Source organism: Salmo salar, chromosome 01 (genome assembly GCF_965601325.2).
Source record: "Salmo salar chromosome 01, fSalSal1, whole genome shotgun sequence".
Lineage (NCBI taxonomy): Eukaryota > Metazoa > Chordata > Actinopteri > Salmoniformes > Salmonidae > Salmo > Salmo salar.
Window position 1 is genome coordinate 161,785,938 of NC_138291.1, and position 24,063 is coordinate 161,810,000.

Here is a 24,063-nt window from a genome sequence, read left to right on the forward strand (position 1 = left end):
CGTCTCTTTTTGTGACATGAATGTGACGAACAGTCATTCCAATATGATGTATGGTATTTAATTGAATAATGTAATGTGACAGAAATTGGATTGAATGTAACTCGAATAACTCGTACATTTTGTTATACATTATTATCATTATTCATTACTCTCTATCTTGGATAATGGATGATCAGGAGCAATACAATAGCCCTCCCACAATATACAGTTGAAGACGCAGGTTTACATACACCTTAGCTAAATACATTTAAAATCAGTTTTTCACAATTCCTGACATTTAATCCTTGTAAACATTCCCTGTCTTAGGTCAGTTAGGATCACCACTTTATTTTAAGAATGTGAAATGTCAGAATAATAGTAGAGAGAATTATTTATTTCAACTTTTATTTCTTTCATCACATTCCCAGTGGGTCAGATGTTTACATACAATCAATTAGTATTTGGTAGCATTGCCATTAAATTGTTTAACTTGGGTCAAACGTTTCGGATAGCCTTCCACAAGCTTCCCACAATAAGTTGGGTGAATTTTGGCCCATTCCTCCTGACAGAGCTGGTGTAACTGAGTCAGGTTTGTTGGCCTCCTTGCTCTCACATGCTTTTTCAGTTCTGCCCACAAATGTTCTATAGGATTGAGGTCAGGGCTTTGTGATGGCCACTCCAATACCTTGACTTTGTTGTCCTTAAGCCATTTTGCCACAACTTTGGAAGTATGCTTGGGGTCATTGTCCATTTGGAAGACCCATTTGCGAACAAGCTTTAACTTCCTGACTGATATCTTGAGATGATGCTTCAATATATCCACATCATTTTCTATCCTCATGATGCCATCTATTTTGTGAAGTGCACCAGTCCCTCCTGCAGCAAAGCACCCCCACAACATGATGCCGCCACCCCCGTGCTTCACGGTTGGGATGGTGTTCTTTGGCTTGCAAGCCTCCCCCTTTTTCCTCCAAACATAACAATGGTCATTATGGCCAAACAGTTCTATTTTTGTTTCATCAGACCAGAGGACATTTCTCCAAAAAGTACGATCTTTGTCCCCATGTGCAGTTGCAAACTGTAGTCTGGTTTTTTTAAGGCCGTTTTGGAGCAGTGGCTTCTTCCTTGCTGAGCGGCCTTTCAGGTTATGTCGATATAGGACTAATTTTACTGTGGATATAGATACTTTTGTACTTGTTTCCTCCAGCGTCTTCACACGGTCCTTTGCTGTTGTTCTGTGATTGATTTGCACTTTTCTCACCAAAGTCATTCATCTCTAGGAGACAGATTGCGTCTCCTTCCTGAGGGGTATGACGGCTGCGTGGTCCAATGGCGTACTATTGTTTGTACAGATGAACGTGGTACCTTCAGGCGTTTGGAAATTGCTCCCAAGGATGAACCAGACTTGTGGAGGTCTACAATTTTTTTTCTCAGGTCTTGGCTGATTTCTTTTGATTTTCCTATGATGTCAAGCAAAGTGGCAATGAGTTTGAAGGTAGGCCTTGAAATACATCCACAGGTACACATCCAATTGACTGAAATTATGTCAATTAGCCTATCAGAAGCTTCCAAAGCCATGACATCATTTTCTGGAATTTTCCAAGCTGTTTAAAGGCACAGTCAACTTAGTGAATGTAAACTTCTGACCCACTGGAATGGTGATTTTAATTGAATTTTAATTGAAATTATCTGTCTGTAAACAATTGTTGGAAAAATGACTTGTGTCATGCGGAAAGTAGATGTCCTAACCGACTTGCCAAAACTATACATTTTTGGAGTGGATGAAAAACGAGTTTTAGTGACTCCACCCTAAGTGTATGTAAACTTCCGACTTCAACTGTATATGCCATATTGCTCAACATTTCACACAGCTCTCCCACAATATATCTGCCATAGAGCTCAACAATTCACATACCACAATTCAACTGGAATCATGTTGAATTTAGCTTGATGTCCTAGTATGAAACATTCAGTCATTCTCAGACTGTTCACATAGTAGCACTGATTACATCTCTTTCCCTAGATGTACATTAGTAATGAACGTGATGAACAGTCATTGCAATGTGATGTATGGTATTTAATTGAATAATGTAATGTGACAGAAATTGGATTGAACGCACTTGCTCCTCTCTGATCCAGTTATCACAAATGTCTGCTGTTCTCCCAAACACAACATCAGGAGGGAGAAGTGAGGTTCCAGAAATGGCCTACCACTGAAGATCTGGTCACAGTCCATACTACACTGGTCAGGACTTGTCTGGAATACGGAGGAGTGCAGTTTGTTGGATGCAGTAAAAAGCAGCAGGCCCAACTAGACAGGGTGCAGAGGATGGGCTTGAGGATCATCTCCAGAGGTGGAGCAGTCCAACCACAGCTCCCGTCACTGCAGAGCAGGCGAGAGCAGGCTGCAGTGCATCTGGTGAAGGACATGCACACTCTTGACCATCCACTGAATGACCTGCTCCCTCCAAATAGAGGTAACTGCACCACCAGGCTCCTGAGAAACAGCCACCAACTGTCCTGTATAACTAACCGTACGAACCACCTGCAAAACGCCACTCTACCCACTGCTGGCAGACTGTATAATAACTTTAGCTCTTAAATGCTTCTCCCCAAAATTATATTTTTTAACATCATTATGAAAAATGTCCGGTAATGTTTGAAGTGTTTCAATATTCTATTTATGTCTCGTATTATGTGTTATGTATTTTACATGAGTGTTTTGCAATTCTTAGTAATGTGAATTCTGCATTTCTTTTGTTTTATCTGTGAGCAAGAATAAATAAACTCAAACTCAGTCCAGATTCTCCAGTGTCTGAGCTGAGACTAGTGCTGATGGGGAGGACTGGGGCTGGGAGGAGTGCAGCAGGAAACACCATCCTGGGCAGAGAGGAGTTTTGGGCTCAGGCCAGCCCCTCTGCAGTCACCCAGAGGAGTAAGAGGAGAAGGGGGGCGTGTGTGGGAGAAGTCTGGTGCTGGTGGACACTCCAGACTGGTTCTGTCCTGGATTCTCTCTGGAGGAGATGAGACAGGATGCGGGGCTCTGTGTCTGTCTGTCTGCCCCGGGACCCCATGCCTTCCTCCTGGTCATACCAGTGGAGCCCTCTAAGGGGGAAGAGAGAGGGGTGCTGGAGAGAATAGAGGAGATGTTTGGGGATGGTTGTTGGGGACACACTGTGATTCTATTCACCCATGCTGATGGCCTGAAAAAGCAGAACATTGATGAGTTTCTCCAAGCAGGGAGTCAGGACCTCCAGCAGCTTGTAGAGAAATGTGGGAGCAGGTACCAGGTCCTCAACATTTAGGACAGGGCCCATGGTACTCAGGTTCCAGAGCTGCTGGAGCAGGTACCACGTCCTCAACATTTAGGACAGGGCCCATGGTACTCAGGTTCCAGAGCTGCTGGAGCAGGTACCAGGTCCTCAACATTTAGGACAGGGCCCATGGTACTCAGGTTCCAGAGCTGCTGGAGCAGGTAGAGGAGATGGTGGCAAGAAACAGAGAGCGATTCTACAGCAGTCAGACCTACCAGGAGGCGGAAGACCAGGTCAAAGAGATGGAGGGAAAGATCTAGAGAGAGAGAGAGAGAAGAGGAAACAGAGGGACTTGAGAAAGAGGCTTGAGATGGAGTGCAGGACTCTCTGAAGAAGGAAGATGTAATCCATAAAATCAAGAGAAATATCAGGGTGAAAAAGAAAGGAGGACCAAGGCACTTTTCATATAATTCATTAAAATGCCTTTATTTGTATGGCATATTTAATGGAAACCAAGCTTAAAAACACTGACACATTTCGGCTGCATGGCCTTCGTCAAAGAGTCCATAGATACGATAATACAATGTCCTCTTTTGAACAGCATTTTCCAAGAGATATCAGGATGTTCACCATTTCACTGAATTAGAGATGAGATTACTCTTTCATGGAGGGATTGGAGAAGTTAGAGAGAATCACGTTATTCATTCCAATGTAAGAGCAACATGACAGTCTTCCTTTTTGAAAAAAGAGTCATTCAGTTTTTTCTATTTGTATATTTTCATGAATCGAACTGCACAGGCATACTGTGTCATGTTTTATACTTACTTTTTAAACATTAACACAGTACAGGATTGAATAGTAAAGCATTTTTTTTATTGTTCAGTGTTTGTAGTTGAATGAAGAAACCCCATTGTGAAAAAGGGTTAGGGTTATGGTTGAGTCTAGGGTTAGGGTTGTGGTTGAGTCCAGGGTTAGGGTTGTGGTTGAGTCCAGGGTTAGGGTTGTGGTTGAGTCCAGGGTTAGGGTTGTGGTTGAGTCCAGGGTTAGGGTTGTGGTTGAGTCCAGGGTTAGGGTTGTGGTTGAGTCCAGGGTTAGGGTTGTGGTTGAGTCCAGGGTTAGGGTTGTGGTTGAGTCCAGGGTTATGGTTGTGGTTGAGTCCAGGGTTAGGGTTGTGGTTGAGTCCAGGGTTATGGTTGTGGTTGAGTCCAGGGTTAGGGTTGTGGTTGAGTCCAGGGTTAGGGTTGTGGTTGAGTCCAGGGTTATGGTTGTGGTTGAGTCCAGGGTTAGGGTTGTGGTTGAGTCCAGGGTTATGGTTGTGGTTGAGTCCAGGGTTGTGGTTGAGTCCAGGGTTAGGGTTGTGGTTGAGTCCAGGGTTATGGTTGTGGTTGAGTCCAGGGTTAGGGTTGTGGTTGAGTCCAGGGTTATGGTTGTGGTTGAGTCCAGGGTTATGGTTGTGGTTGAGTCCAGGGTTAGGGTTGTGGTTGAGTCCAGGGTTATGGTTGTGGTTGAGTCCAGGGTTGTGGTTGAGTCCAGGGTTGTGGTTGAGTCCAGGGTTATGGTTGTGGTTGAGTCCAGGGTTAGGGTTATGGTTGAGTCCAGGGTTAGGGTTGTGGTTGAGTCCAGGGTTAGGGTTGTGGTTGAGTCCAGGGTTAGGGTTGTGGTTGAGTCCAGGGTTAGGGTTGTGGTTGAGTCCAGGGTTAGGGTTGTGGTTGAGTCCAGGGTTAGGGTTGTGGTTGAGTCCAGGGTTAGGGTTGTGGTTGAGTCCAGGGTTAGGGTTGTGGTTGAGTCCAGGGTTAGGGTTGTGGTTGAGTCCAGGGTTAGGGTTATGGTTGAGTCTAGGGTTAGGGTTATGGTTGAGTCCAGGGTTAGGGTTATGGTTGAGTCCAGGGTTAGGGTTGTGGTTGAGTCCAGGGTTAGGGTTGTGGTTGAGTCCAGGGTTAGGGTTGTGGTTGAGTCCGGGAGGGGGTGGTCCAGGGTTAGGGGTGGTTGAGTCCAGGGTTAGGGTTGTGGTTGAGTCCAGGGTTAGGGTTGTGGTTGAGTCCAGGGTTAGGGTTGTGGTTGAGTCCAGGGTTAGGGTTGTGGTTGAGTCCAGGGTTAGGGTTGTGGTTGAGTCCAGGGTTAGGGTTGTGGTTGTGGTTGAGTCCAGGGTTAGGGTTGTGGTTGAGTCCAGGGTTGTGGTTGAGTCCAGGGTTAGGGTTGTGGTTGAGTCCAGGGTTAGGGTTATGGTTGAGTCCAGGGTTAGGGTTGTGGTTGAGTCCAGGGTTAGGGTTGTGGTTGAGTCCAGGGTTAGGGTTGTGGTTGAGTCCAGGGTTAGGGTTGTGGTTGAGTCCAGGGTTAGGGTTATGGTTGAGTCCAGGGTTAGGGTTGTGGTTGAGTCCAGGATTAGGGTTGTGGTTGAGTCCAGGGTTAGGGTTGTGGTTGAGTCCAGGGTTAGGGTTGTGGTTGAGTCTAGGGTTAGGGTTGTGGTTGAGTCCAGGGTTAGGGTTATGGTTGAGTCCAGGGTTAGGGTTGTGGTTGAGTCCAGGGTTAGGGTTGTGGTTGAGTCCAGGGTTAGGGTTGTGGTTGAGTCCAGGGTTAGGGTTGTGGTTGAGTCCAGGGTTAGGGTTATGGTTGAGTCCAGGGTTAGGGTTGTGGTTGAGTCCAGGGTTAGGGTTGTGGTTGAGTCCAGGGTTAGGGTTGTGGTTGAGTCCAGGGTTAGGGTTGTGGCTGAGTCCAGGGTTAGTGTTAAACCGGGATGTGTAACTGTTTGGAAATTATTATGTTCTGTATCATATGTGTTTGTTATTTTCTGTTTTGCTCTTTATTGTCGAAAATAAAGAAAGGAAAAAGATGAACTCAATAAAATAAGACATTGTAATAAAAACAGAAATCAAATTAGATGAATTTAATGAAAATAAAAATATATAAGAAATACATGATGTGGATGTTAAGCTATGGTCAGTGGTAGGGCTATGGTTAGGGTTAGACTCATTTAGATAACTGCATCAAGCTCCCTGACCTCAACAAGATGAGGGCAAAATGCTTCAGTCCATTCCAACACCTGATTCCAACCTTTTGATTTTACACCCAAACAGACCGAGCGAAACACAAGTATTATGTCTCTTGTTTGTTGCTTTGTGTCAGATACAGTATATGTTACTACAATCAATATTGTAATATCAGTATTAATAAATACCATATCAGTGCTAATGTTGTACAGTAGTAAGCACACTTTGGATTTCATTTTCTGTCTGTAAAACAGATATAAAATACCTTAACACTCACATAATGTTGTGTTGTAACTTTTCTTTTATGATGTCTATGAGATGTCCCCTTTCAAATTCTAGGATTATTTAAGGGAACTTTGTGCTTTGAGAAGGCTGTTTGGCTGTCCGTAACTTTGACCCTTAGTAGTTGGGGAGGGAGCCAGGGCCGGCGCCAGAACGAATCAGTTGGATAGGACTTTGATTTGCATAGACGGGCACGTTTTTTTCACAGGACCGCCTGTGTGTGCAAGCACGTTCACATTTTTTAAAGAGTGTTAGTAGACCATATGCAGCTCGTGAGTTTCAAGTTTGGGGAAGCTCATTTAATACGTTTACATGCACACTAATAATTTGACTTGAAACTGATTTTGGCAATAGGCAGATTATGCAATAGTCATGGAGCACATTTACATTCACACTAATAATTAGATATTAACCTGATTATTAGACATGTTAACACTGTACTCATCTTATCTTAATTGGTGTAAGGTCATCATCAAAGTAAGCATACACTGATTAAAACACCTGGTTTTCTGTGCAATCTTTTGAACCATTAGGACATGTAAATAGATTAATTGGTGTTCCAGTGAGCCTATAACTTCCATCATCAACTAAGTAAAATAGACTGAACTAAAATATAAATGCAACATGTAAAGTGTTTGTCCCATGTTTCAAAAAACTGAAATAAAAAATCCCAGAAATGTTCCATATGCACAAAAAGCGTATTTCTCTCAAATGTTGTCGACAAATGTGTTTCCATCCCTGTTAGTGAGCATTTCTCCTTTGCCAAGACAATCCATCCACCTGACAGGTGTGGCATATCAAGAAGCTGATTAAACAGCATGATCATTATACAGGTACACCTTGTGCTGGGGACAATAAAATGCCACTTTAAAATGTGCAGGGGGGGGTTCTGTAATAAAGCCTTTTTGTGGGGGAAAAAAACGAATTCTGATTGGCAGGGCCTGGATCCCCAGTGGGTGGGCCTATGCCCTGCCAGGCTTACACATGGCTGCACCCCTGCCCAGTCATGTGAAATCCATAGATTAGAGCCTAATTCATTTATTTCCTTATATGAACTGTAACTCAGTAAAATCTTTGAAATTGTTGCATGTTGTGTTTATATTTTTGTTCAGGCCTAAAGCCGACAACAACAAAAAACAGTAGAAAATATCCTGATGAAAATGACGGTTCTTTCATCTCTCTACTCCGCCTGTCTGACTCCCTTTCTATCTGTCTTGACTTGAGCCATTGCTAGCGAACTTGCAACATTGGATCAAATCTGCTATTATATTCCAGGGACCTATTCCAGCGCCAGTGAGCTATGGGACAGCAGCTGTTTTTTATGATGTTTGTTTCAATGGATATATGGGATCATCAGATCATGATATTTTGCTCTCTCACACATTGTCCGTGCAGCATTTATGGTGATGTGGTCTCTGCAGAAGTCAGGGTATTATTACTAGCACTTCGTTAAGCAGTACAGAGCTGTTGTGAAGGAAGTTGGCAAGGAAGTGAATTTGTGTTTATACAGGACCTCCCGCCCTCACCTACCGTCAACCAATCATGTCGATGCAGAGCTATATGAAGCCCTACACATTGTTACAACATTTGAGAAGTGCATGGCGATGCTGTACTGAGCTCAATTTGGCCTCTGCGTGCCTCCACAATTGTTGTTATTATTGCGTAACAGTAACCATATGGTGCCTCTGACCACATTTTCAGATCAAGCATAAATTGGTTCTTACTGTGTGAGATGAAGAACAAATGACTGAGACCCTCAGCTTATTAGTCGTGGACGTGGTTAGTTAAGACAATCAGAAATCAGACATTGCCAAATGGGCACTTTAACACATTTACAAGCAGCAGACCAGGTAGGCTACTTCTTTGCATGGTCAGGCACGCTCCCTCAACATTATCAGGACAGAGAAATCAAGTGTAGCAGATTGTGAACTCTGCAAAGAACGTTTCCACCCCGAAAATGAGAATGGTAAATGACTGTAATTAATACATGTATTTACAGAAATGTATGTAACCAAATGACCAAATGTGATTAAAGGTAGATTTACTATGCCTACTGATGACATATGGAATGGAGAATTGATAAAAAACTAAAACATCTATCATAGGACTAACAATTCAGACAATGAAACAAATTCTTGTTGTTGCAGCATTTTAAGTTATACTCAGTTATACTCACATTACTCACATTATCGTCATACATATTTTAGATTATTTTCACTGACAGCTGCAACTCAATCAACTACACATATTGCCACGCCGCTGCCCAAATTGCGGGCTCCCAAATAAGCACAGTCATACATGCTCGTGAGTGGAAACAATCAAGAAGATTTTTTTTCAAATAAGCTAATGGTCCTCTGTGGCTAAGTCACATGCCCTCTGGTGAAGTATTCTGAATGTTTTTATTTATTTGGAGTAATTATATCATTTAGGCCAAACCTCAATGTACTTTAGGGGAAGCCAGCATCCTAACAGTGCACTGTGCACGCCAACTTTCCTTTCCAATTAACAAGAAGCTGAAAGCAGAGATCTGTATAATGAGGAGATCCTCCTGTCTCTGCCCTAACAGTGGGAATAGCTTTCCCAAAGGGGTAGCGCTTCGATCACACTGACCACACTATTCTGCATTCATTTCTAATGGAACGCTGCGTTTGCCTTGCAGCATTGCGTTGCGGAGGCAGTTGCAGTGCGTTCTGTGTTGTTCATACGTTGGATTTATCAAATGTATGCGTCAAACTGTCTGTGTAGACGACTTGACAGAAATGCTAGCAGAATGTTGAACTTTTGTTGCACACATATCCAGATGATGCTGTGTAACATTTTGCGCAATGACGCTGTTGGTGTGATCGAGGTGTCAGGCAGGCTACAAGCTTAGGTCTGCATATCATGCTCATAGAAACACGCTGGCTTACTCTGGACAGATTCTGTCGAAAGTGAGCCCTCACGCTTCGCCTCTTCCTCTCTGCTGAAACTCTCTCACCTGAGAAAGCATCCCAGTGAGTGAAACAGCTCCCCTCTGTCTTACTATAATGTAGGCCATGTATCTGATACTGTCCGGACATAAATAGTATTACTTGCCATACTCTTTTTGTCCAGACAGGGTATTCAAAATATAACATTTTCTTGAGACAACATGTGTGGGCATAGGCAGACGTTGCAATTGGAGGATGCATCTTATACATATTTTATAAAAGGGATCTCCAACCTGTTCCTGGAGAGCTACCATCATGTAGGTTTTCATTCCAACCCTAATCTAGTGCACCTGATTCTAATACTTAACTGGTTTATAAGATGGATCAGGTTAGTTACAACTGGGGTTGGAGTGAAACCCTACTGCACTGTAGCACCCCAGGAACAGGGCTGGAGAGCCCTGTAATGATAAGCTATGCAATAGGCTACATCTGTCAGTACAAACTTTGATTAATGAAATGTTGACACCATTTACATATTTTTTTGCGCTCCCTCACCTAACAAAGTAGCAATACACCACCGCAAGTAAGATCTGTGGTAGATCTGTAGCCGTGGTGTCTGTATGCTGCATGTTTTCCCAGCTGGATTCATCCATCTGAGCAGAAGCCAAAATGTAACCTTCCTGTGCTCATTACAAACAGGGTAAATAAAGGACCTTGAATGACAGCACCATGTACAACTCCTTCTTCACCCGGAGACTTTGTGCAGCTTTTTTGAACTGCCGCTGACAACGTTTTAGGCTTCTTCTCCATTTACATTGTGTCATAGCCTACACTTGGATTAGCCGACACTGTAATTCATTAAACTGGATTGGATTATTTTACCACGCCAGCATTGCAATCCAAAGCATGCACGATTTATTTAACAAACTGAGATATATTGCGGCTGTCCAGTTTTTTGGGGCTGCTCTACAGAAGGTTAAATCAGTCTGCTAATACAGGACTAGTAAAGGTCTGCTAATACAGGACTAGTAAAGGTCTGCTAATACAGGACTAGTAAAGGTCTGTTAATACAGGACTAGTAAAGGTCTGTTAATACAGGACTAGTAAAGGTCTGCTAATACAGGACTAGTAAAGGTCTGTTAATACAGGACTAGTAAAGGTCTGTTAATACAGGACTAGTAAAGGTCTGCTAATACAGGACTAGTAAAGGTCTGCTAATACAGGACTAGTAAAGGTCTGTTAATACAGGACTAGTAAAGGTCTGTTAATACAGGACTAGTAAAGGTCTGCTAATACAGGACTAGTAAAGGTCTGTTAATACAGGACTAGTAAAGGTCTGTTAATACAGGACTAGTAAAGGTCTGCTAATACAGGACTAGTAAAGATCTGTTAATACAGGACTAGTAAAGGTCTGCTAATACAGGACTAGTAAAGGTCTGTTAATACAGGACTAGTAAAGGTCTGTTAATACAGGACTAGTAAAGGTCTGCTAATACAGGACTAGTAAAGGTCTGCTAATACAGGACTAGTAAAGGTCTGTTAATACAGGACTAGTAAAGGTCTGTTAATACAGGACTAGTAAAGGTCTGCTAATACAGGACTAGTAAAGGTCTGCTAATACAGGACTAGTAAAGGTCTGTTAATACAGGACTAGTAAAGGTCTGTTAATACAGGACTAGTCAAGGTCTGCTAATACAGGACTAGTAAAGGTCTGCTAATACAGGACTAGTAAAGGTCTGCTAATACAGGACTAGTAAAGGTCTGCTAATACAGGACTAGTAAAGGTCTGCTAATACAGGAATAGTAAAGGTCTGCTAATACAGGACTAGTAAAGGTCTGCTAATACAGGACTAGTCAAGGTCTGCTAATACAGGACTAGTAAAGGTCTGCTAATACAGGACTAGTAAAGGTCTGCTAATACAGGACTAGTAAAGGTCTGCTAATACAGGACTAGTCAAGGTCTGCTAATACAGGACTAGTAAAGGTCTGTTAATACAGGACTAGTAAAGGTCTGCTAATACAGGACTAGTAAAGGTCTGCTAATACAGGACTAGTAAAGGTCTGCTTATACAGGACTAGTAAAGGTCTGCTAATACAGGACTAGTAAAGGTCTGCTAATACAGGACTAGTAAAGGTCTGCTAATACAGGACTAGTAAAGGTCTGCTAATACAGGACTAGTCAAGGTCTGCTAATACAGGACTAGTAAAGGTCTGCTAATACAGGACTAGTCAAGGTCTGCTAATACAGGACTAGTAAAGGTCTGCTAATACAGGACTAGTAAAGGTCTGCTAATACAGGACTAGTAAAGGTCTGTTAATACAGGACTAGTAAAGGTCTGCTAATACAGGACTAGTAAAGGTCTGCTAATACAGGACTAGTAAAGGTCTGTTAATACAGGACTAGTAAAGGTCTGCTAATACAGGACTAGTAAAGGTCTGCTAATACAGGACTAGTAAAGGTCTGCTAATACAGGACTGGTAAAGGTCTGCTAATACAAGACTGGTAAAGGTGTGCTAATACAGGACTAGTAAAGGTCTGCTAATACAGGACTTGTCAAGGTCTGTTAATACAGGACTAGTAAAGGTCTGCTAATACAGGACTAGTAAAGGTCTGCTAATACAGGACTAGTAAAGGTCTGCTAATACAGGACTGGTAAAGGTCTGTTAATACAGGACTAGTAAAGGTCTGCTAATACAGGACTAGTAAAGGCGAAGTCAACTACTGCAGCAACCTCAGGACCCCTACTTCCCACGTCTATGGCCTGATATAGCCCAGTAATACAGATAACCTAATTTAATGGACCATATGAGAATCTCTGGTTATTAAAAAAATATTTAAGTCATTTTTGGGCATTTGATATAGCCTATTCTAGGGCACAAAATTGCTGCGACCATGGCTGGCAAGTGAGCTGCATCACATCCGCCTAAAATAACGTTGCTGGGTTTGGGACCAGTTCTTGCGGTAGCGGGTGGGAGTCGGACATTAAGACAGAGGGTGTGGGTGGGATGCGGTATGAAAAGCTGATACACAAATTTGGGGTTCAACAAGGATTCTTCTAAGATCCTCAAAGATCTTCAAAGAACCTTAGGGTTCTTAGGACTGAAAATGGCCCCCAAAAGGTTCCCCTCTCTCCACTGGGATTCTCTGCCTCTAACCCTATTACAGGGGCTGAGTCACTGGCTTACTGGTACTCTTCCATGCCGTCCCTAGGAGGGGTGCGTCACTTGAGTGGGTTGAGTCACTGACGTGGTCTTCCTGTCCAGGTTTTTTTCACATTGACCACCAAAACCAGGGTAGGATTTCTGTCGCGTGCATCATCTGTAAAATGACTATTTTTGGGATTCACAGACTTCACCCTTCCTACACCTCTAATGAATATGACAGGAAACATGTTCGGTCACCATGCACTGCAAAATCATTCTGGCTATGGATACGGAGAACATCAACACATTAACATCAACACGCCAGAGGATATACCCAGTGGACTTGGGGCTCTGCTGGGAGTTTAAATCATATTTAGATTTGTTTATTCTGCTATTCCATTAAAATCATAATAAACACTGAGAAGTAAGAATAATAAATACTGAACACTGAGAACTAAAATATTGTGTTATTGTCATGCGTAATATTATGAATAATAATAATGGGGGGTAGCTAAAAAATGAAGCCCAAAAGATTCTACAAAAGGTTCTTAGAGGATCTGTCTTACTGCTACAGTAATGTAATGGACGGTTACTGTGGTTATATCCTACTGCTACAGTAATGTAGTGGACGGTTACTGTGGTTATATCCTAATGCTACAGTAATGTAGTGGACGGTTCCTGTGGTTATGGCCTAATGCTACAGTAATGTAATGGACGGTTCCTGTGGTTATATCCTACTGCTACAGTAATGTAGTGGACGGTTACTGTGGTTATATCCTACTGCTACAGTAATGTAATGGACGGTTCCTGTGGTTATATCCTACTGCTACAGTAATGTAGTGGACGGTTCCTGTGGTTATGTCCTACTGCTACAGTAATGTAATGGACGGTTCCTGTGGTTATATCCTACTGCTACAGTAATGTAATGGACGGTTCCTGTGGTTATGTCCTACTGCTACAGTAATGTAATGGACGGTTCCTGTGGTTATATCCTACTGCTACAGTAATGTAATGGACGGTTCCTGTGGTTATGTCCTACTGCTACAGTAATGTAATGGACGGTTCCTTTGGTTATGTCCTAATGCTACAGTAATGTAATGGACGGTTCCTGTGGTTATGTCCTACTGCTACAGTAATGTAATGGACGGTTCCTGTGGTTATATCCTAATGCTACAGTAATGTAATGGACGGTTCCTGTGGTTATGTCCTAATGCTACAGTAATGTAGTGGACGGTTCCTGTGGTTATGTCCTACTGCTACAGTAATGTAATGGACGGTTCCTGTGGTTATATCCTACTGCTACAGTAATGTAGTGGACGGTTCCTGTGGTTATATCCTACTGCTACAGTAATGTAATGGACGGTTCCTGTGGTTATGTCCTACTGCTACAGTAATGTAATGGACGGTTCCTGTGGTTATATCCTACTGCTACAGTAATGTAATGGACGGTTCCTGTGGTTATATCCTACTGCTACAGTAATGTAGTGGACGGTTCCTGTGGTTATGTCCTACTGCTACAGTAATGTAATGGACGGTTACTGTGGTTATGTCCTAATGCTACAGTAATGTAATGGACGGTTCCTGTGGTTATATCCTACTGCTACAGTAATGTAATGGACGGTTCCTGTGGTTATATCCTACTGCTACAGTAATGTAATGGACGGTTCCTGTGGTTATGTCCTACTGCTACAGTAATGTAATGGACGGTTCCTGTGGTTATGTCCTACTGCTACAGTAATGTAATGGACGGTTCCTGTGGTTATATCCTACTGCTACAGTAATGTAATGGACGGTTCCTGTGGTTATATCCTACTGCTACAGTAATGTAATGGACGGTTCCTGTGGTTATGTCCTACTGCTACAGTAATGTAATGGACGGTTCCTGTGGTTATGTCCTAATGCTACAGTAATGTAATGGACGGTTCCTGTGGTTATATCCTACTGCTACAGTAATGTAATGGACGGTTCCTGTGGTTATGTCCTACTGCTACAGTAATGTAATGGACGGTTCCTGTGGTTATGTCCTACTGCTACAGTAATGTAATGGACGGTTCCTGTGGTTATGTCCTACTGCTACAGTAATGTAGTGGACGGTTCCTGTGGTTATGTCCTACTGCTACAGTAATGTAGTGGACGGTTCCTGTGGTTATGTCCTAATGCTACAGTAATGTAATGGACGGTTCCTGTGGTTATGTCCTACTGCTACAGTAATGTAGTGGACGGTTCCTGTGGTTATATCCTTCTGCTACAGTAATGTATTGGACGGTTCCTGTGGTTATATCCTACTGCTACAGTAATGTATTGGACGGTTCCTGTGGTTATATCCTTCTGCTACAGTAATGTAGTGGACGGTTCCTGTGGTTATGCCATTCTGCTACAGTAATGTAGTAGATTGTTCCTGTGGTTTGTCCTGTCCTTCTGCTATAGTAATGTAGTTGACGGTTCTTTCCTGTGGTTATGTCCTGTCCTGCTGCAGTAATGTAGAGGAAGGTTCCTGTGGTTTGTCCTGTCCTTCTGCTATAGTAATGTAGTTGACGGTTCTTTCCTGTGGTTATGTCCTGTCCTGCTGCAGTAATGTAGAGGAAGGTTCCTGTGGTTTGTCCTGTCCTTCTGCTATAGTAATGTAGTTGACGGTTCTTTCCTGTGGTTATGTCCTGTCCTGCTGCAGTAATGTAGAGGAAGGTTCCTGTGGTTTGTCCTGTCCTTCTGCTATAGTAATGTAGTTGACGGTTCTTTCCTGTGGTTATGTCCTGTCCTGCTGCAGCAATGTAGAGGAAGGTTCCTGTGGTTTGTCCTGTCCTTCTGCTACAGTAATGTAGTTGACGGTTCTTTCCTGTCGTTATGTCCTGTCCTTCTGCTACAGTAATGTAGTGGACAGGTTCCTGTGGTTATGTCATGTCCTGCTGCAGCAATGTAGTGCACAGGTTCCTGTGGTTATGTCATTCTGCTACAGTAGTGTAGCGGACAATTCCTGTGGTTATGTCCAGTCCTTCTGCTACAGTAATGTAGTGCACAATTCCTGTGGTTATGTCATTCTGCTACAGTAATGTAGTGCACAATTCCTGTGGTTATGTCATTCTGCTACAGTAATGTAGTGCACAATTCCTGTGGTTATGTCATTCTGCTACAGTAATGTAGTGGACAATTCCTGTGGTTATGGCTCCCTCTGCAGAACAGTTGAATAGAAATATCCAACAATTCTCAAGGTTGAGAAAGAGGACTGACAGGGTGAGTGAGAGGGTGAGAGGACAAAGGGGGTAAGGGAGGATAGAAAGGGTAAGTGAGGGGATGAGAGGTTGAGAGAAAGCGTGAGAAGTTGAGTGAGGTGTATCAGAACTTCCATTTCCCTTGAGTGTCTGCTTGTGTGACAACCATAAGTGAAACCTGGGTCTATATCCACATACGTAGCGTCTTAGAGTAGGAGTGCTGATCTAGGATCTGTCCATATAATCTTATTATGTATGATCAGCACTCATACTCTTGAGATGCTTTGTGGATACGGCCCAGGTACACCAGATGCAGTCTGAATGTGGTGCTGTGGAGTTTGTGAGATGCTGGAGGAACACAAACAGGAGTCATGGGAGTCAAACAAACCACACAGAGGCTGGTTTAAAAGTAAAGAGCCTGTATATTGTTCTGCAAAATACAAATACCTTTTCATTTCATTGCCTGTGCGGGAAAATACATGTTTATTATCATTAGCTTCCTTCCTTCTGGTAAGAAACATTGTCTTCTGCTGCCTGGAGCCTTGTAGCGTCCAAACATTCACCTCAGAAAGCCGTCCTTGTGTCTGGATTAGGCCTACTGACGCCAAATCTCTGAGTTCACTACCCACTGTCACGTGGTTAGTAGTGTTATAAAGTTCACTTAAAGAACACAATCCAACATGGCACCCACATAACTAAATCATCCAGGGACCTTCACTCAAATACACTATTACATTATTGAGATGAAAAGTCCTTATTCTGTTGATAAAACAGACACAAAACATATGATTGAAGTGGATATTGCATGGAGCAGACCTATATTAATGTAATCAAATTATACAACATTCTCAGAATCCCATTCAAACTATGATAATGGGTGTGGTAAATCTGAGGTACAGGTAAATTGCAGATTTTTACATTACAGACAATTTTGAGGATGAAGAAAAATAAAATAGAATGAAAACAATACTGTAGCTCTGATGAGTTAGGTGAGTAGGATAGCATCAGGCTGTTGGTTAGTCTATAACCTATTGTGGGGCTCTGCCCTCTTGTAGTCTACTGATATCATCAATCAGTATTTTATTGTATTGCAAACTGGCAACATAGAACAAAGGTGACTTTCAAAGTCAGAAGTTGTGCTTCTAGGTGGGTTTCCTATGTCTTCTCAGTAATAATATCTGACATCATATAAAACTGTCTGTAGGGAGGAGAGGCTTCTGCTCTGTCTATACATGCTGACTCTGCAGTCTTAGATCTCCCAGACTAGGCCTATTCCTGGACTAATACACACTTCCAATGGAGATTCTACATTGAGAATGCTTTTTAATCAAGGAGTGGCTTCATCTGGGTTTTGAAGCAACCCTTCCTAAAGAATGTGCTATGAGGCTAACATCAGTGGCAGGTTGAGAAGCTTTAACTAAACATTTTCCTGAATGTTTGAGATCGATAGAAAATATGTGCACCTGCACATAGCTACATAATAACCCCTAATACGAAGACAAAAACAAGGTTTTATCTATATTTTAACAATGTTCACATTATTTTTAGTACATTTTCGAGAACTGTAGACATCCTTAATTTCACAGACGTGGGTTAATTATTGGGTTCATTTGGGTTCATTATTTGATAGAATTAGGTAGAAATATACAGTACCGGTCAAACGCTTTGGAACACCTACTCATTCCAAGGTTTTTCTTTATTTTTACTATTTTCTACATTGTAGAATAATAGTGAAGACATCAAAACTATGAAATAACACATATGGAATCATATAGTAACCAAAAAAGTGTTAAAACAAATCAAAATATATTTTATAGTTGAGATTCTTCAAATAGCCACCCTTCGCCTTGATGACAGCTTTGCACACTCTTGGCATTCTCTCAACCAGCTTCACCTGGAATGCTTTTTCAACAGTCTTGAAGGAGTTCCCACATATGCTGAGCACTTGTTACCTGCTTTTCCTTCACTCTGAGGAAAACCATCTCAATTGGTTTGAGGATGGGGGATTGTGGAGGCCAGGTCATCTGATACAGCACTCCATCACTCTCCTTCTTTGTAAAATAGCCCTTACACAGCCTGGAGGTGTGTTGGGTCATTGTTCTGTTGAAAAGCAAATAATAGTCCCACTAAGCGCAAACCAGATTTGATGGCATATCACTGCAGAATGCTGTGGTAGCCATGCTGGTTAAGTGTGCTTTGAATTCTAAATAAATCACAGACAGCGTCACCAGCAAAGCACCCCCACACCATAACACCTCCTCCTCCATGCTTTACGGTGGGAAATACACATGCGGAGATCGTCTGTTCACCCACACTGCGTCTCACAAAGACACGGCGGTTGGAACCAAAAATCTCCAATTTGGACTCCAGACCAAAGGAAAGATTTCCACCGGTCTAATGGCCATTGCTTGTGTTTCTTGGCCCAAGCACGTCTTCTTATTATTGGTGTCCTTTAGCAGTGGTTTCTTTGCAGCAATTCAACCATGAAGGCCTGATTCACACAGTCTCCTCTGAATGGTCGATGTTGAGATGTGTCTGTTACTTGAACTCTGTGAAGCATTTATTTGGGCTGCAATTTCTGAGTCTGGTAACTCTAATGAACTTACCCTCTGCAGCAGAGGTAACTCTGGGTCTTCCTTTCCTGTGGCGGCCCTCATGAGAGCCAGTTTCATCATAGCGCTTGATGGTTTTTGCAACTGCACTTGAAGAAACTTTCAAAGTTATTGAAATGTTCCGCATTGACTGACCTTCATGTCTTAAAGTAATGAAGGACTGTCATTTCTCTTTGCTTATTTGAGCTGTTCTTGCCATAATATGGACTTGGTCTTTTACCAAATAGGGCTATCTTGTGTATACCACCCCTACCTTGTCACAACACAACTGATTGGCTCAAACACATTAAGAAGGAAATTCCACAAATTTACTTTTAACAAGGCACATCTGTTAATTGAAATGCATTCCAGGTGGCTACCTCATGAAGCTGGTTGAGAGAATGCCAAGAGTCTGTGCAAAGCTGTCATCAAGCAAACGGGTGGCTATTTGAAGAATCTCAAATATAAAACCTATTTTCATTTGTTTAACACTTTTTGGTTACTACATGATTCCATATGTGTTATTTCATAGTTTTGATGTCTTCACTATTATTCTACAATGTAGAAAATTGTAAAAATAAAGAAAAACCCTGGAATGAGTTGGTGCTCTAAAACTTTGGACCGGTAGTGTACATTTTCAAAATACTATAAAGAGAAACCACTTGTTTGTGCAGCAAAGCTTTGACTTCCCATTTTATAATAATATGGCTTTGGGAGTTCTGTTATAACTCCCACCCCTTCCTCCCCGTGGCTTTGTCTATCTGTCTGGTAAAACAGTCTCTCTCTCCATCTGAATGAGTAGCACTGTAGTGTATATGACTCAGATAGTATTTGTTAGCATATGGCTCTTAAAAGGTATTCTGACTGAATTTAACTACAATTCCTAGGCGCCTTCATTTCAAGTGAGACATTCTAGTTGTCCAGGGTTCCAGCTGTATAATTAGAATATTAGAATGACTTCTTGATCGATCGATCGCTATTATTCTATAGTTCCAGCTTTGTGCAACCTGTTGCATAATGGCTTTCACCCTCTCCTTCTTCCCTCTCCCCCTATCGTTGTCCTCTTTCTCTGTCTCCTTCTATCGTTCTCTTTTTTTCTCTCTTTCTCCATCAGTCTTTCCCTCCCTTCTCTGTCTATCTCTCTATCCCTTTAATTTTCTCTCTCTGTCTGCCAAATCCTCCCTTGTTCTTCATTTATATATACACATAAATATGTTGAACCGGCAACATGAATGGGTTGTAGTGAACACTCACTCTGTCTGCTAGTCAGCCAGCTGCAGATTGGGAAATCAGAGCCTAGGTAGCGCGCGCGCGCACACACACACACACACACACACACACACACACACACACACACACACACACACACACACACACACACACACACACACACACACACCCTGACATGTCCACTCACAGTGCCTGTCCTAGTGTCTCCTAGTATATTATTGACTCACCAGTATCTTATCCATACAGAGTACCAGACTTCTTCAACCTTTGTTAGTTAGTTTACATAGTGTACATATTAATTTACTGATTCCCTCTCTCTCCCACAAATACACAATACAGGCAACATACCTCCCACACTGACTCCCTCACACCATATCCACCCTCACTCCTGTATAATATCACTGGTTGTCTCAAATCACTCCCTATTTCCCCATAGGTAGTGCACTACGTGGGCAATAGGGTTCCATTTCAGACCCAGTCTGTCACTGTTATATTCCCCCCACACTCCTGTTTATAATGTCCCTCTTATAGTGGAACACTCTCACTCTGCACAAGAAGAATATAGGGCAAATCTGAAATCGAACCCTATTCCCTATAAAGTGCACTACTTTTGGCAAGAGCAGTATGTAGGGAATAGAGTGCCATTTTGGACACAAGCTTAATAATAGTTATAATAACACTAAATGTAACTACACAAGCCCCTCCCCCTCTGTAAATCAGAGGCAGGCCTTATCATGTAGCCCAGCATTCTGATAGGCGCATTCGTTTGAGAGACGGGCTGTGGCGCTCCTCCTGATTGGGCATCGGGCGTTGCAGGAAGTTATCGTTTCCGTGGTGATCCTCGCGATCACTGCCATCATACGAGCTGCCACAGCTGGATAGGCTGTCGCCAGGAGACTGCCCTGCCTCTGCCGGGCCCTGATTTGTTGGGTAGCCATGGGACACGCCCCCCATCCTTCCGCTGACAAATCCGATGCCTCGATCTCTGGGCGGGGAGGTGGGCTCTGACTTGATGTAAAGGTTCTGATGGACATTCTGGAGGTTAAGGTTGGAGTTCTGACAAAGGTTTCTGACAGAGGAGAGGAGAGATAGTGATTAGAAAGAGGGGGAGGAAACAGACAGACAGACAGACAGACACACCCTTACCCCATGTGTCCTAGTGCTGAGTGCTGTATATTCTGTAGCGGTTGTTGCTGCCAGCCTGTTACTGATCCCAGGTGGAGAGATCCTGATCTGTTACCAAACCCTGACAGGTCACCCAGAGAGTACTCTACAGAGGAAGGGATAGAGGGGGGGGGGGGGGACAAAAGTTACACATCTTGGGCAAATCTGAAATGACTTCTTCCTATTCCCTATAAGAGCGCTTCTTTTGGTCAGAGATGTTCTGAGGAGCTGAGGTCACTGTCCAGAAGAGATTAGATTAGATTAGTTTATTAGTCACATGCACAGGGTTGCAGAGGTAATTGCAGGGTACAGTGAAAGTCGAATGTCCCTGAGGGAATGTTCATAGGAGGAGCAGCAAGGGGGGAAGTGAGACGTGAATGAAACAATAATACAAATAATAACACATATTTACAGAAGAGGAAGTGGTAGAAGACGGAGTGCCTACCTGTGTCATATGAGGTGGAGAGGGCAGAGGGGTACCCTACCATACCCTGCCCGGGCAGAGTAGGTGTTGCTATGGAGACCACGGGGGTAGTCAATGTCTGGGCAGACTGAGAGTGGTTTATTCTCTGGTTCTGAAACAACAAAATAATAAACTAACATTAGTACACTTGTAGCTAGAAGGATTTGGGTCTATGGTCATTCTAGATATAAACACATATTCCGCATAGCAACTCCACCTTGTCCATCTGTGTGATGTCACACTACTTACCAGCCTCATGTCAGAATCCTCACACTGGCAGCATGAAAAACAATACAACTCATTAGAGTACGGAGGGGGTTGGAGTCAGAGGAACTGTGTAGGAGTCAGAGGAACTGTGTAAGAGTCAGAGGAACTGTGTAAGAGTCAGAGGAACTGTGTAGGAGTCAGAAGAACTGTGTAAGAGTCAGAGGAACTGTGTAAGAGTCAGAGGAACTGTGTAGGAGTCAGAGGAACTGTGTAAGAGTCAGAGGAACTGTGTAAGAGTCAGAGGAACTGTGTAGGAGTCAGAGGAACTGTGTAGAAGTCAGAGGAACTGTGTAAGAGTCAGAGGAACTGTGTAAGAGTCAGAGGAACTGTGTAAGAGTCAGAGGAACTGTGTAAGAGTCAGAGGAACTGTGTAGGAGTCAGAGGAACTGTGTAAGAGTCAGAGGAACTGTGTAGGAGTCAGAGGAACTGTGTAGAAGTCAGAGGAACTGTGTAAGAGTCAGAGGAACTGTGTAAGAGTCAGAGGAACTGTGTAGGAGTCAGAGGAACTGTGTAGGAGTCAGAGGAACTGTGTAGGAGTCAGAGGAACTGTGTAGGAGTCAGAGGAACTGTGTAGGAGTCTGAGGAACTGTGTAAGAGTCAGAGGAACTGTGTAAGAGTCAGAGGAACTGTGTAGGAGTCAGAGGAACTGTGTAGGAGTCAGAGGAACTGTGTAGGAGTCAGAGGAACTGTGTAGGAGTCAGAGGAACTGTGTAAGAGTCAGAGGAACTGTGTAAGAGTCAGAGGAACTGTGTAAGAGTCAGAGGAACTGTGTAGGAGTCAGAAGAACTGTGTAAGAGTCAGAGGAACTGTGTAGGAGTCAGAGGAACTGTGTAGGAGTCAGAGGAACTGTGTAAGAGTCAGAGGAACTGTGTAGGAGTCAGAGGAACTGTGTAAGAGTCAGAGGAACTGTGTAAGAGTCAGAGGAACTGTGTAAGAGTCAGAGGAACTGTGTAGGAGTCAGAGGAACTGTGTAAGAGTCAGAGGAACTGTGTAGGAGTCAGAGGAACTGTGTAAGAGTCAGAGGAACTGTGTAAGAGTCAGAGGAACTGTGTAAGAGTCAGAGGAACTGTGTAAGAGTCAGAGGAACTGTGTAAGAGTCAGAGGAACTGTGTAGGAGTCAGAGGAACTGTATAAGAGTCAGAGGAACTGTGTAAGAGTCAGAGGAACTGTGTAGGAGTCAGAGGAACTGTGTAGGAGTCAGAGGAACTGTGTAGGAGTCAGAGGAACTGTGTAGGAGTCAGAGGAACTGTGTAGGAGTCAGAGGAACTGTGTAAGTCAGAGGAACTGTGTAAGAGTCAGAGGAACTGTGTAGGAGTCAGAGGAACTGTGTAAGTCAGAGGAACTGCATAAGAGTCAGGAAGGTTCTAACTGTCTCAGGGGAGATGGAGAAAGAGGAGATAGACAGAGATGGAGGGAGGAGATAGCCAGAGATGGAGGGAGGAGATAGACAGAGATAGAGGAGGAGATAGACAGAGATGGAGGGAGGAGATAGACAGAGATGGAGGGAGGAGATAGACAGAGATGGAGGGAGGAGATAGACAGAGATGGAGGAGGAGATAGACAGAGATGGAGGGAGGAGATAGACAGAGATGGAGGAGGAGATAGACAGAGATGGAGGGAGGAGATAGACAGAGATGGAGGGAGGAGATAGACAGAGATGGAGGGAGGAGATAGACAGAGATGGAGGGAGGAGATAGAGAAAGAGGAGATAGAGAAAGAGGAGATAGACAGAGATGGAGAAAGGGGAGATCACTCACGATGGAGGGCATGTTGCTCTTGTTCCCAGGGGGTAGCAGCGTGCGGAGGTCCGGCTTGCGGTTGCCACTCAGGGTCATGGAGTTCATCGGGGGCGAAGTCTTGGCCTGAATCATCGGGGGCGAAGTCTTGGCCATGCCTCCTGGAGACAGCCGCCCCAGGGAGGTACGGTGGTTACCATAGTTACCGCTAACTAGGAGACGGATGGACAGGAGAATAATGTATGTTTTTCTTGTTTAACCTGGGAGGACACATTGAAACTGGAATCATAATAGGCCTAATAAAATATACAGTACCAGCCAAAAGTTTGGACACACCTGCTTATTCAAGGGTTTTTCTTTATTTTTACTATTTTCTACATTGTAGAATAATAGTGAAGACATCAAAACTATGAAATAACACATGGAATCATGTAGTAACCCAAAAATATATTTTATATTTGAGATTCTTTAAAGTAGCCACCCTTTGCCATATGTGTTATTTCATAGTTTGATGTCTTCACTATTATTCTACAATGTAGAAAATAGTACAGAATAAAGAAAAACCCTGGAACGAGTAGGTGTTCTAAAACGTTTGACTGGTAGTGTACATGATCAATGCATCAGACATTAGAAAAGACAGCATGTAAAGTAATAGCATAGTTAACTGACCAGCGCTGGAGACAGTGTTAGACAGCTCTGAACCCATCATCCCTCCTGAGTTTCCAGCACTGGGGGGTTGGTGTGTGTGTTGGGGTACAGGTGACATGCTGTTCCTCTGCAGGCCAGGGTGTGTGTGGGAAAGGGGCAGAAGATTGTGGTTATACAAGGATCCCCCCGCCCCGGGGTGAGAG

At 43.2% G+C, this 24,063-nt stretch overlaps 1 protein-coding gene across 4 annotated transcripts in view; it reads right to left on the bottom strand.

Annotated features, from left to right (window-relative positions):
* Nucleotides 1-16,163: 16,163 nt before the first annotated feature.
* Nucleotides 16,164-24,063, bottom strand: part of LOC106568324 (myocyte-specific enhancer factor 2C) — a 43,291-nt gene continuing 35,391 nt past the window's right edge. For all 4 annotated transcript variants that reach the window (XM_014138589.3, XM_014138574.3, XM_014138601.3 and 1 more), the window contains 5 exons: nt 23,882-24,063; nt 23,234-23,424; nt 21,192-21,321; nt 20,729-20,852; nt 16,164-20,651 (listed from right to left, as the gene is read on the bottom strand). The exon at nt 23,882-24,063 is cut by the window's right edge. In XM_014138589.3, coding sequence (XP_013994064.3) covers nt 20,315-20,651; nt 20,729-20,852; nt 21,192-21,321; nt 23,234-23,424; nt 23,882-24,063 — 964 coding nt within the window. In that variant the 3' untranslated portion in view covers nt 16,164-20,314. The remainder of the gene's footprint in view (nt 20,652-20,728; nt 20,853-21,191; nt 21,322-23,233; nt 23,425-23,881) is intronic.